Below are 14,584 nucleotides of genomic sequence, written 5' to 3'. Positions count from 1 at the left end.
AGGTCAGGAGTTCGAGACCTGCCTGGCCATCATAGTGAAACCCGTCTCTACTAAAACTACAAAAATTAACTGGGCACGGTGGTGGGTGCCTGTAATCCCAGCTACTCAGCAGACTGAAGCTTGAACCCTGGAGACGGAGGCTGCAGTGAACCGAGATCACGCCACTGCACTCCAGCCTGGTCGACAAAGCATACCTCCGACTCAAAAAAAAAGAAAAAAAAAAAAAAAGTTGGGTATGTGAGTTTTTAATTTCTAAAACTGAAATGAAAGTAGTAGAAATAATTAATAATAGAGTCTGAAGGTAGCAGAGGAATATTCTGTAGACTTATATGCCAGGTATGGGCACCATGGCAAGAAGCCAGAAACTGGAGGGGAAGTGATGTTATCATTCCTTCACACTACTGGGATGTTTCGGGTTTCATTTCTAAGAACCTGGAGAATACAACTGGGAAATAAAGGGGGAAAACAGTTATTTTCTGGCTTAAACTTTATAATTACAATCATAATGTTTAATTAAACCACAACAAAACTGGTAAATTGATAATTGTGATAAACTAAATCCTCCAACTTGCCTAAATAGTTTAGAGAATCAAACTAAATGACTTTGGATACAAGCAAGGAACATTGTGACTGATGATAAACACAGACTGATAGGTCTTGGTGGTATCTATCTTTGTCATATTACGCCTGAAGTGCACATGGGAAGCAATAAACCTGACAGCAAGTGGATCTTCCCCACAGGATAGGGCAAAGAAAGGGCTTTCCTTTACAGAACTGTATTTGGAGGGGAAACGTAACTTCATTTCACCCATTTCATTAAAAAGCCTCTTAGGGCTGGGCACAGTGGCTCACGTCTATAATCCCAGCACTTTGGGAGATTGAAGTGGGTGGATCACCTGAGGTCAGGAGTTCAAGACCAGCCAGGCCAACATGGTGAAACCCCATCTCTACAAAAAATACAAAAAATTAGCCAGGTGTGGTGGTACGCACCTGTAATCCCAGCTACTCGGGAGGCTGAGGCAGGAAAATCACTTGAACATGGAGGCAGAGGCTGCAGTGAGCTGAGATCACACCACTGCACTCCAGCCTGGGTGACAAGAGCAAAACTCCATCTCAAGCCTCTTAGGGTTTTGACTTTTTAAATAATTCACAAGAGGTAAAGAACCTGATGTTTCATATAGTGAGAAAAACTCATCTGGAAGTTTTTCGGAAGTACTAATAGATATGAAAAGTTAAACCATGACAATACATATGTAGCCTCATACAGAGAATTGTCTTTATAAGTAAAAACTTGTAATAACTATCTATGTCAGTAATTCTGACTTTAATTCTGGAGAAGTTTCATTTGAAAGAACTGTGCTAAAAGTATTCTTCCCTGAAACCTGATAAAATAGTGTAAAATACGGCTTTATCATCACCAGAGAAGTAAAAAATATGCATCAATTTTTCAAACCCCTGTTAAGAATCAAAAGTCTCACATGCCATTACCTTATTTTTCATAAATTTAGAATGGCTCCGATACACTTCCATTTGCTTCATTTCTTCTTCCCTTTCCTCAGTACTCAAAGCACCATTCGATTTCAGCATCTGAATTTCCTCTTCCAGGTCTCGAAGCCCACGCTCCATAGAGGAAATTTTTGAATCCTGAAGACAATGGAAGATTTAGTGATTGAAGTATTCACAAAAACCCAGAAAAGCTGAATAACATATTTAAAGAAGTTACATTTAATAAAGATAGACAAATATACAGAAAAAATGCTGTCTGGCAATTGGTGCCTTGCTTCCTTTTTTTGAGACAGAGTCTGTCGCCCAGGCTCTAGTGCAGTGACGCAATCTTAGCTCACTGCAACCTCTGCCTCCGGGTTCAAGCAGTTCTCCTGCCTCAGCCTCCCAAGTAGCTGGGATTACAAGTGTACGCTACCACGCCCAGCTAATTTTTGTATTTTTAGTAGAGACAGGGTTTCGCCATGTTGGCCAGGCTGGTCTCGAACTCCTGACCTCACGTGATACACCTGTCTTGGCCTCCAAAAGTGGTGGGCTTATGGGTGTGAGCCACCATGCCCGGCCAGTGCCTTCCTTCTAAAATACGTCCTTTACAGCCATTTGAGTGGGAGGAGAAGCACTCATATCCACAGTATGATTTTTCTTCTATGGCTGCCTCCAGTTCTGCATCCTTTAAATTAAAGTTGAAAATAATTACTAAATTACTGAAGAAGTAAATGCAACGAAAAACTGGTTAAAATTTCTTTGCATCAGAAATTACAAATTTCTGGTGAAAAAAATTTCCAGTATTAATAGTAAAGCCTTTTCTAGTTCTAGTATTTTATCATTTTACTTGGTGACCCCTAAAAAACATATTATGCCCCAAAGGAGGGGGAAAAAGTAAGAGGGTTTCAAAGATTTACACAGTAACGTGTACAGCTATATGTGCAATAATAAAAATTACATAACATCCCACTGCAGAAAAATGGGGGAATAATTAAGCTGTTATTTATCATGTTAGCAATCCTTATTGTCTGTACTTCATACATTTAAAATAATTCTTAATTTTTTAAAATCACTGTCCTTATAAACCATCATCTCTACCACAAATATCACCTTCCAATAGAACATTATTTCATATTCGATCTCTTGATTTTGTTTGTGGCAGTACCTAGTTTCTCCCCAGGCTACTTTACATGTCATGAATTACAGAAAGACTCCTACATGGAATGAATAGTTTTATGTATCTGTAGCTGCAGGTGCTTACTCACCAAAGAGAGACCTTAAAGAGCATAAATTAAGTGTAGCTTTATTTCACTTGGAGTTTTAGATAAACCATTCCTTTGGAAGCTATTTTGAAATTAACTCCTTTTCTACTTTACCTCAGTAATTTCTTGATTAAGTCTCCTTAATTCTCAGAGCATAAAGATGAGAGAGATTGAGGCGTTATACCGAGAAAACCACACCTGGCTATTTTCCGGTTCGAGTGAGGGAGGAGGGGATGTACTCCTCTGTCTTGCTCATCACGTGGCCGTTAGAACCATCAAGGAAAACTGTCTTTTATAAATTCATTCAAATTAAACTTAAAAGGTACCTGTTCACAATCCATTGTACTGAATCGATACAATCACAGTCATTCTATACCTAAACCAGGATTTTTATTTACTCATGTGCAATGACTGACCCATAAAAAGTACTACTTCAATTGCACTACCTGAAAATTCACTTTTAAGATTGCTATAAAATTTCTCTGGAAATATCAGAACACAGCCCCTTAAAAAAGACTAAAATACTAGGCATAAGCATATGACTAGCCTACAAATGAAAGAAAGTGAAAGTTAAAGGTAAGCTCTCCTCTGTCATTAGCCTGAGTGGTAATGAAACTGGACCAGCTGAAAGAGGGAAGTGTATCTCCAGCAGCACTGGGGCTCCACTCAAGACAATTTAGTCCCAGGTAAGAACTCCAACTCTGTACATCACATGGCAGCCGGAACCTGTACAGAGCCTCTAGAAAGTCTCTACAAGGCCCTTAAAAATATTATCTATCTTCTCCCCTACCCTAAACACAGACAAAGGCAGCTTTTGACAAATTAGCACCCTCACTACCAAATCATGAGCCATAAAACCTTCTTCCCAAGAAGGGATCATGACTCCAGCTCTGAAAACCAGGACGCAGGTACTGACTAACCAGACGAAGAACCTACCAAGGAAATCAGGCCAGAAAATCAAGGCCTGATACTCTCGACTAGTTCTAGCACCAACCCAATGGGTACCAATGCTGGGTTTAAGGAGAGTCATTCCAACCAGGTTTCTTATTCCTAGAATGTGTAATATTTAAATAAAAAAAGTCCTTTTCACTTTACTACTCTGTACTTCCCCAGCCCCAGCCCTTCCATCATTAACCAACCAATCCCACTGGACTTACTGAAATCCTCTGCTCTTTGTCAAATTCCCCAAATTCTCAACCTTTTTCCCATCAACTCTCTCCAGTGAAGGCCAATAACACCCCAACACCACAAAGGAGCAGGGGAAAGGGTTGACATTCTCCCAGTTCTTCAAGGCTGTTTCCCTTTATGGAAAGTTCATACTCCTTTTCTCCTACCCTCCCCATTGCTGCCATCCAGGGACTTCTCCATCACTCCTGCCCATTTTTGGAAGTCTTTGGCACCTGGCTTACAATATCCCCTTCAATCACCACTCTTGCCATAATCCAAGGATTGCAATGTCAGAATTCTTTGACGCCCTTAACTGCAATGATCTCATCCTCCAGTCCATTTGGGTGATCCAGTTTATAGGACTGATGGATCCTATCATCATCCAGAACTCTCTTCCCCTGGCCTGTCATACCCTCACTCTGATTATTTCCTGTTCAACCTCACAGAGAATTCCACTTTCCTAACTTTTACATTTTCTCCCAACCTGTCAGTCCACCTGAATTTTACTCTTTCCAGATACAGGGTACAGTCCAGGACCAACCTCCAAACTACTCTGTCATCATCACCCTCAATTCATTTGCATCCCAATCACTCGCTCTGCTTTATCTATCCCAGCAAAACTCTAACCCTAGAGCAGTACAGTCATTCTTCCCTGTTCCTCCACTGGTAAAGGAAAAACAAACAAACAAACAAAAATAGTAGAGAAAGGGGAGGAAGAGAAAGAGAAGAAGAGGGGCAAAGAAGGAAAGGCTGGAATGAGGGAAAATGGTGGGAGAAGGGATAAGAAGAGGAAAGAGAGGAAGAAGAGGCGAAAGAGGAGAGGGCAAAGAAAATTGCATCACCTTCAAGATTACTGGGCTCTTTTACTTCAATCACCTTTCTTCCCTATTTTCCCTAAAGACTACTCTAGATTTTCATAATTCTCTGAAGCTCATTCCACATTCTCAGCAACACAGCTATTTCTGCTGTGATTTCAGCATCACATCCTCTTGACCCCACTGGGCCACCAGAATCTTTCTCCTTCTTAGCAGAATGGCTGAAGGTTCACACAACCTAAAATGCATCCATTGCCACCAAGTAATACTATTACTCGTCCTCATTCTGTCAAAAGGCGGTTAAACAAATCATTTTGTGGACATAGGTACATTCATGTGTTTTATTCTTAGGTGTTAACAGGGGATCAGGAAATAACACAACAAACTTGTGGTGAATGTGGAAAGGGTAAAACCATGCAACTGAACGACTCTAAAGGCCCTTTACAAGATGATTATACTCAAGACTACCAATTAACTACAAAGAACCCAGAATCCACTAATTCGGAATTTGTTTGGTAAATCCTTTCCCCACCGAGAATAAAGATGTATACAATATAAAGTTTTAAGAGGAAATCATCCAAATTAAGACAACAGTTCCCATAACTACTTCAGAAGTATCTATTTACATAAAATTATTTATATACCATTGACTAAATATTCTTGTCATATCAACAAATATTAAATGAAGGCCCACAATGCAAAACACAGTATTGAGCTTTCTAGAGGATATGAAGAAGTAGTTGTGGGGGGAGGTCCCTAACTACATGAACTTTTATGAGAAAGAACAGATTGTGAACAAAAATAACAGCTGCAACAGCTAGTATGGATTGAATGTTTGCTATGCGCTAGGTCCTGTTCAAAGTGTTTTAACTAATTTAAACCTCAAAACGACCCACTGGATGAGTACTATTACTATCACCATTTGTTGATAAAGAAACTGAGGCATAGGTAATTTGCTCCATATCTTACAGTTGGTTAAGTGAAGCGAGATTTTGAATCCAGGGAGTTTAACTTAGAAAGCAAGCTCTTAATCACTATACTGAACAGCCTAAAGATTTCTAAATATTCATTAACTTAAGGCAGAGGTTTTCAAAGGATGGTCTATGGAACTCTCAGGGTACCCTCAACCCTTTCACAAAGTATGCATGATCAAAACTATTTTCACAATAATACCATGATGTCACTTGACTTTTCCACTGTCTGCACTAAAGATATACAGCAATGATGGGCAAAACTGCTAGTGCCTTAGCACAAATCAAGGCAATGGCATCAAACCATACTTGTAGTCATTACATTAATATTTGTCACGTCAAGTACTTGTAGGAAAAAAATGAAAAATAAGAAATAAAATTTTTAAAAGACTACTTCATTTAATACTGCCCTTGAAGAAGCAGTAAAAAGTATTACTTTTAATAAATCTTGGCCAGGTGCGGTGGCTCACGCCTGTAATCCCAGCACTTTGGGAGGCCGAGGCGGGCGGATAACGAGGTCAGGAGATGGAGACCATCCTGGCTAACACGGTGAAACCCCATCTCTACTAAAAATACAAAAAATTAGCTGGGTGTGGTGGCAGGCGCCTGTGGTCCCAGCTACTTGGGAGGCTGAGGCAGGAGAATGGCGTGAACCCGGGAGACGGAGCTTGCAGTGAGCCAAGATCACGCCACTGCACTCCAGCCTAGGCGACAGAGCAGGACTCCATCTCAAAAAATAAAAATAAAAAATAATAAAAAAAAATCTCAACTCTGGAGTACACCTACTTTTAATATTGTGTGTGACAAATGGAATGAAGCTGCGTGCTGAAATACGACGGCTGTCCCTAAGCACAGGACTCGTGTTGCTTTGAGTTGTAAACTGAATTCAGTATTTTCTTCACGGAACACTATTTTTACTTGAAAGAAAACTGACAAGCTATGGTTACCCAGACTTGGTATCTGGCAGACATTTTCTTAAAATGAAGGAAGTGAGTCTGTCATTTTAAGAGAATAAAGGGGTCCTGAGACCAAGACATCTACGAATAGCTGATTTAAAGAAATTCTGTTCAACTCTTTTTGGTCCAATTTGAATTATGGTCTACAAGTAAAAGGAAATAAAACTGAAATTCTTTTAAGATGTCATTTTCATTGATTCTCACTCTTAATCTCCAAATAAGTGAAATACTATTACATGCCATTTCCTAACACTCACACATGGAAGTTTTTGATCACTTAAAAGTATAAGGTAATTCATAAGATTCTTTACTAGATTCTCACTTACCTTCATCTCAATAACAGTTTGCAGAGCTTTTGTTTTGGCAGAATCAGGAGCATTCTCAAACCTTCGATGCATCTCCTGTAGAAAAGAGGCAGAAAGAGATTCAGTGCTCTCCTGTTCACCCTCATTTTCTTCAAAGAGGAGTGCGAGCCGATGTATGCAAAAGATCACTACAGCCTTATGAGACAATGACCCCTTCTGTGTTACCAACCTTTCCCTGTGAATCAGGGAATCCACAGACTGCATTCAGGCTCACTCAACCATGCAGGCATAGGAGGATCCCTATCTCTGAACACCTAGTTATTTAATATCAGTCACACAGACACGAGCTACCATAACAGCTGAAACTATGATTTCACATCCTCAGGTTGTGTGTCAATCTTCCACATAACTCCGGGAAATATAATCAGAATTCCAAATGATCCAAAATGGGGATTAGAAATGCTCCCTTTTAAAAGGAGAAATAAATACCATCACAATCAGTCTGCATTGCTGACTGCAGCTGTGGAAAGCAATCTGTGTTGACAACATCCTTTCCACGGCATCCACCCCCAGAATAACAACCACCTGGTTACCTACGATGAAGCTCGCTCTCTAGTGGTGCTACAGTTAGGAAGAAAAACATGACACTGTTGAACAAGTTTCCTAAGTAGTTCAGGTTCAGAAAATGTCAGAAAAACATAGCTTTTTTTTTTTTTTTTTACCCAAATTTTACTGAGTTCCGGATAGAAAAGGAAGGAAGGGATATCAGAGCCTTCCAGGTTACCAAACCACCTCGGTGATTTTCTTGTCGGACTCTGTGAATGTCTCTAAATAAATAAGTCAGTACTTCCAAGTACCCTGGGGACAGGCTCTTGGGAATCCAGGGAATACAGAGATGAATGCTTTCTGCTGCCTCTCTCCCTACTTCCAGCTTTAACTATCCACCTAGTCATCCCACTTTCATGTCCAACAAACATTTCAGACTCTATATGCTCAAAACTCAACTCCTGACGAAGCGTGATGGCTCACACCTGTAATCCCAGCACTTTGGGAGGCCAAGGCAGGAGGGTCACTTTGGCCCAGGGGTTCGAGACCAGCCTGGGCAACAGGCAAGATGTCATCTCTACTCCTGATGGTGCCCCCAAACCTGCTCCATCCTTCCTGTTACTCAGGCCACAAACCTACGAGTCTTCTTAATGCCTTCCTTTCGCTCTCAAGCCGCAGTCAGGAAATCCAGTTAGCTCTAGCTTCAAAACATACCCAAAATCCAAGCACTTCTTGCCATCTCCACGGCCACCACCTGGAATGAACCACTAAACAAAAATATACCTTTTAATCCATAACAACCTTCTAACTGAGCTCCGCTTTATCTTGCTCCACTACAGTGTTTTCTGAATGGAGCACTGCAAGTGACCCTTGTAAACATAAAGTTGTCCTTGTCAGTCCTCTGCTGAAAACCCTGTCATGGCTCCCCATTCGACTCCAAGCAGAGCCCAAGTCCTCTCGGCAGCCTGCAAAGGCCTCATCTCATCGCCCTTCCCTGGGTCTGCATGCTTTAGCCACCCTGGACTCCTTGCTGCTCCTCAAATATGCTAAGCATGCTCCTGATCCTTAAGCCCTTTGCACAAGCTGCTAGGGGAAGACTTCACTTCCTTCCAGTCTTGGCTCAAATGCCTCTTTTGTGTTAGTATTAGGTTTAGTTGTTGTGATAATGCCATTGTCGCTATGCAAGGGAATGTCCATATATTTTAGAGACGCATATTAAAGTCTGCAGAGGAAAATGACGTCATGCCAGGGATTGGCTTTAAAATCTTTGGTAAAGAAAAGAGGAAAAAGAAAAAAGAATACATGGAGGAAGTGTGGCAAAATTTTCGAAACTGGTGTATCTGAGTGATGAGCATGTGGAGATTCATCATGCAGTTCTTACTGCTTTTGTGTAGGCTTGAAATTTTTCATAACAAAATGAACGTTCAATGTTTTCAGTATAATCTACACCTTATTTTAAAATTTAACACAGCCAAAAAAGAACGCATGTGTCCTTCCCCTTTACTTCGCTCTACTTTTTCCTGTGTATAGCACTTACCCTCTAACATATTTTATGGTTTATTATGTTTCCTTATTATTCTCTACGAGAATGTACGCTCCACAAAAGCTAAGATCTTTGTTTCATTCATTCACTGATGGATCCAAAGCACCTACAACAGTAGCTGCCACACTGGTAAGCGCTTAATAGACATTTAAGGAATGAATACTGAATGAATGAAATGGCTACCAAATGTTCAAGAATTAGCTAGAAAGGAAATATTTTAGTCCCTTCCTACTCCTGTGCTGAATTTTGTACACCTCCTATTTCTCATACAGCATGCTACACAGCTTACATAGCTCCATGAGCACTTACCCCATTGTATTAGCAATAGTTTTTCTTCTCTAACATACCATACTGTGAACTCTTTTAGAAACTGTCTTCTGTATTCCTCAAGCACTGTCTGATATGTAAGCAGTCGTTAAAAATTACTTCTCCTCTCTATCTGTTCCTCTTTTGTTAGATGAAGGAATGAACGATAAATGAATGAATGATCAGCCAGTTTCTATCCTCACCTCTCCACTGAACCATACGATCTAAAATAGCAAATAAAAAACCTCCTTGTTTCTAAACCTAATAGTTATTGTCAGTTCACCTCCTTTGCAAACTCTAGCTGGTACCAGAAAAAAAAAAATTTAAGTTAAAGAAGGAACGTCTTTAAAATTTTCAACCGGCTTCCATTAAAGAATTATCCTAGCTCTAAACTCTTATTCTCCACCCTTTTCCTTTCCTACCTGCAGACATTTTCTAAATTCCTGTCCTTGGAACATCTGGATTCTATAGCCTGAATCCAAAGCCTTCACTAATCCACAGAGTAACTTTATGCGAATTAGGAAAAAAGCAACCCTTCTTGGGTAGATGCAACATCACCATGAAGCACAGGCTGAATTTTAGGGCCTATGGGCTCCATCAGCAGGAAGCTCTTGTTTGGTGAACAACCCGTACAAATAACCATCCCAAACAGCCCTTCCCTAATCCTATGATTTCAACTATTACCTTTTCATGTATACCCCACAAAATCTATTTATCTTGCACCGTGGCAGGCATTCAACACTCTTCCTCGCCGTGTGATATCTGAATTCCTTAGCATGTGTGGGAACTCCACATTTAAAGGCAGAGTCTACCTCCCACAACAGAAACTGAAAATGCCACATACTTGTTGCCCAGCCTTTCTTGCGATTAAAGCCCAGGTACATGACCTAATCACCTCAATCAGACACATTCGTCATGTACTTTGAAACAGAATCTTGTGACATGAAGAAGCCGGGACATGAATATTTACAGACAATTCCAGCAGTGGGTGGCAGAGGCAGCAGCTACCTCAGGCTTCCAGACACACCAACAGCAGAGGCTCCAGTGGTGGTGAGCAGTGTCAGTGATGTCGGCGTAACACACTCACACGCCTGTGCCACGCAGCACTGTCATCACTAAAGCAATATAGGAGTGTGATTGATTCGAGGCATTATTCTTGGCTACATAACTTCAGAGCCCAGTTCTCTAGTCCTCCCAGAGGCTCTGGGACCTATGTATTTATCCCATTTATGCACTCCAGGAACTAAGTTTTGGAGATATAATAATGAGAAATAACATACTTGGTCCCTTTTATCATGGAAGCTTTAATAGGAAAAATAGAGTTTAATCAAATAATCATCTATGCAATTCATCAGGGTCACTGACGACCTCCACATTGCTAGCACCCATGATGCATCCTTAGTCACTGTACCTGACCAGCAGCATTTTACCCAACTGCTCAATCCCTCTTCCTTATTCTACTCTCTTTCCTTGGCTTTCAAGGTATGGCACCCTAAGCTTTTCCTCCTATCTTACCCTAAGCTTTTCTTCCCAACTCCTCAGGAGTGTCCCAAGCATCAGTCCTTTGTAGGCTTCTCTTTTCCACCTATACTCATTCCCTTGGTATTTACCCTTCAGTATCATGCACATACTGGTAACTCCCAAATGTTTACCTCCTACTGAAATCCATACTCGTATGTACCTTTACTTTCCTGGAGTATCAAATATCTGCCCCACTGTTAACACATCTGCAAGTGACCTCCTGGCCTTCCCCTCTAAACTTGCTTCACTCATCCTGCCTTGATTCATGGTATGCATCCAGCCAGTTGTTCAAGCCAAAAACATAGGAGTCTCTTTTTTTCTTACACCTATATCCAACTCATCAGGAAATCCTGCTCTTCCCATTTTCAAAATATATCCTGAAACTTACCACCTCCACCATCACACTGCTCTAAGCCACCATTATCTTTTGCCTGGATTACACCAACAGTCTCCCAAATCTATCTCACCCTTCACAATAGAGCATCTAGAGTGATCTTTTTAAAACAGAAGTCAAAATATGCTTGCAATTATCAAAAGCTTCTCGTTCTACTCACAGTAAAAGTCACAGTCCTTATGCTGACCTAGAAGGCTCTACATGATCTGGCCCTGTTACCTCTCTGGCCTCATCTCTTATACTCCTCTCTCTCATCCAGTTGGCTCCAGCCAGACTCGCCTCTTTGCTTTTCCTCAACATGTCAGTCACCCTCTTGACTTAGGGCCTTTCACTCACTGCTCCCTTTGACAGGTTCTCTCCTTCCCTTAACTGTTGAAGTCTGTTCAAAAGTCAAAGTCTCGGCTGGGAGCGGTGGTTCATGCCTGTAATCCCAGCACTTTGGGAGGCCGAGGCGGGTGGATCACGAGGTCAGGAGTTCAAGACCAGCCTGGCCAACATGGTAAAATCTTATCTCTACTAAAAATACAAAAAAATTAGCTGGGCCTGGTGGTGCGCACCTGCAATCCCAGCTACTGGGGAGGCTGAGGCAGGAGAATGGCTTGAACCCAGGAGGTGGAGGTTGCAGTGAGCCGAGATGGTGCCACTGCAGTCCAGCCTGGGTGACAGAGCAAGACTCTGTCAAAAAAAAAAAAAAAAAAATCAAAGTCTCAAGCAGGCTCATCCTTATTACCCCATTTTCACTTATGATTTGACTCTAATATACATTCCCAATCTCCCTAACCAAGATCTACTTTTTTCTTGGTATTTATAACTGTTTATGTTTATTGTTTGTCTCTCCTATCCCAGGAATTTTTCTTTTTTATTCTCTGATGTATATCAGCACCCAGAACAATACACAGTACAATGATAGTACTCAAATATTTGTCAAATGAACGAAAATACTTTTTAAGTAACTATAATTCATATGTAAAAAGTGTTATAAAGAAAATATCCACAATACTGTAAGAGATCCTGAGGTAGTCTTGGGATCTTGTAAAGTTTCCTAAGGAACACCTGAGAGCTGAAGGATGAACAGGAGTTAGAGTGGGCAAAGTGCAACCATAAAAAGGGAGGGGAAAGATGATCTCACAGGTATGTTTTCGGCCAACTAAAATCCAGAGAATGACACATGGGAGTTGAGAATCTGAAACTGCCCACACACCACTGCAGAGTCTCTGTGAACTCCAAGGTGTTCAAATGCCTGCCCTGAAGACAGCTGGTCCACATCTGCTATCTCTCCTTCTTCCTCTCCCTCTCCCATTCACTCTTTTTATTTTAATTACTTTTAAAATATTTCAGACATACAAGATCCCTTTACCTCATAAAAGCAGCCTAATCTGGCTTCTTTCTCTACCCCTCCATTGAAACAACTCATCAAGACCACCAACGAATTCTAAGTTACCAACTCTAACAAACACATTTCTGTCCTCATCTCCCTGGAACTCTCAGAAGCATTCAAAGCAACGGCCCAATCCCTCCTAGACACTTGTTTTCTCTTGACTATTATGACATCACACTCTCCTGTTTTTAGTTCTCACTCTCCAATTGCACTTTCTCTGTTTCCTTCACAGGTTCTTCCTTCTAAATTAGACCTCCAGGTCTAAATTAGACCAGTGACCAGGTGATCAGTTCTAACCTTTTTCTCTTTTCCATCTAAACTCTTTAATCTACTACATGGTTTAAAATACAATGGAAATGCTGATGAATTTCTAGGCCTGCCCTCTGCTCTGATTTCAGGACTCATACATCCAACTGCCCATTTGGCATCTCTATTTAGATGTCTAACAGGCAACTCACACTTATTTTATCAAAAAAAATTCTTGATTTCCTCTTCTTCAATCTCACCCATCATCTGGTGACTCTGATGAGAGATGAGTCTTCTCTGTCTCATTAAATGGCACTGCCATTCCAGTGGCTCAAGCCAAACACCAAAGCTCTCCTTTTTCTCCTCCTGATATTCATTTCCCACAACCAAGTCAACAGCAGGTCCTAACTGTTCTAGTGCGGAAGTATTTCTTGAGTCTAACCATTTCACCCCATTTCCAGTCTAGCTTGCAACAGCCTCTAGTTAGCTTTCTTCCACCTCCTTTGTCTATTTTCAAGAGAGCACCAGGGTGATCTTGATAAAATATCCACAAATCATGGCATTAATCTGCTTTAAATCTTTCAATAAATTTACCATTATACTTCTCACTTTGACCATAAGGTGAGATGGGCCTTCCTGTCATAAACTATCATAAAATTAAACAAAATGCATGAAATAACTGTTTTCAGAACCTGTTTTCAGATCAAGCAATACAGGACTATGATCCTTGAGAGAAAATAAACAAGGTGATGGCCCAGATATGTCTAGTATGGGGCGTAGGGAAGGAAAGCCCAAACAAAGAACAGCAGTCTTGCAAAGCTCCAAAGACAGTTTAATGAGTAAGGTTCCCATTAATCTGCAAAAATTTGCAGAGCAAAATACCAGAGGTCTGGGCACCATGGCTCATGCCTGTAATCCCAGCACTTTGGGAGGCCAAGGCAGGCAGATCACTCGAGGCCAGGAGTTCAAGACCAGCCTGGCAAACATGGCAAAACCCCGTCTCTTCCAAAAATACAAAAAGTAGCTGAGCATGGTGGGGGGCACCTGCAATCCCAGCTACTCGGGAGGCTGAGGAAGGAGAATCGCTTGAACCTGGGGGGCAGAGGTTACAGTCAGCCGAGATCGCGACATTGCACTCCAGCTTGGGCAACAGAGTGAGACTCTGTCTCAAAAAAAAAAAAAAATTAAAAATTAAAAACAAAACACAGAGAAGGGAGCTTACCAGAAAAGCAGCACTGTCTAACCTGACAAGGGTCCCCTTGAGTCTTTGGCCAAATACTAAGCTGTGCATGTATAGGGCAAGCTGCCACAAAATAAGATCAAGAGCTACTGGAGAAAGAGCAACTATCAGAGAGCCATGAGTTGAGCAACTACCTGAACCCCATAGGGCTGGGAAAAATTCAAGTTCCAAATAGTGGGGAGAACAGCAGAGGCATTTAGTAGAGACACTAAAAGGTCAAGCTTAGGAGTAGAGCTGATGTAGCCTAGAGAAAAGGCTGTTCTAAACCAGGCCTAACAGAGTTTAAAAGCAAGTCTTGAAAGGATCAAGTTAATCCCCAAGTAAATTAACTCTTGCCAGACAAAACAACCCTTCATTAAGGAAGATACCAAAATCCAGATACTCAATCACCTTGTGTCCATAATGTCCATCACACAACAAATTCTATACACACGAAGTAGGAAAAT

At 41.1% G+C, this 14,584-nt stretch overlaps 1 protein-coding gene across 50 annotated transcripts in view; it reads right to left on the bottom strand.

Annotated features, from left to right (window-relative positions):
• The window catches only part of ERC1 (ELKS/RAB6-interacting/CAST family member 1), a 536,900-nt gene that overhangs the window by 405,473 nt on the left and 116,843 nt on the right, over window positions 1-14,584 (bottom strand). For all 50 annotated transcript variants that reach the window (XR_010148221.1, XR_010148222.1, XR_010148220.1 and 47 more), the window contains exons 4-5: window positions 6,986-7,060; window positions 1,489-1,644 (exon numbers count right to left, since the gene is read on the bottom strand). Coding sequence is in view for 47 of the 50 variants with exons in the window: in XM_054663959.2 (XP_054519934.1) it covers window positions 1,489-1,644; window positions 6,986-7,060 (231 nt within the window). In the remaining 3 variants the exon portion in view is untranslated. The remainder of the gene's footprint in view (window positions 1-1,488; window positions 1,645-6,985; window positions 7,061-14,584) is intronic.

The sequence above is a fragment of the Pan troglodytes genome, chromosome 10, assembly GCF_028858775.2.
Source record: "Pan troglodytes isolate AG18354 chromosome 10, NHGRI_mPanTro3-v2.0_pri, whole genome shotgun sequence".
NCBI lineage: Eukaryota > Metazoa > Chordata > Mammalia > Primates > Hominidae > Pan > Pan troglodytes.
Note: the sequence above shows the minus strand (reverse complement) of the source record. Positions and strands in the feature narration are given on the sequence as shown.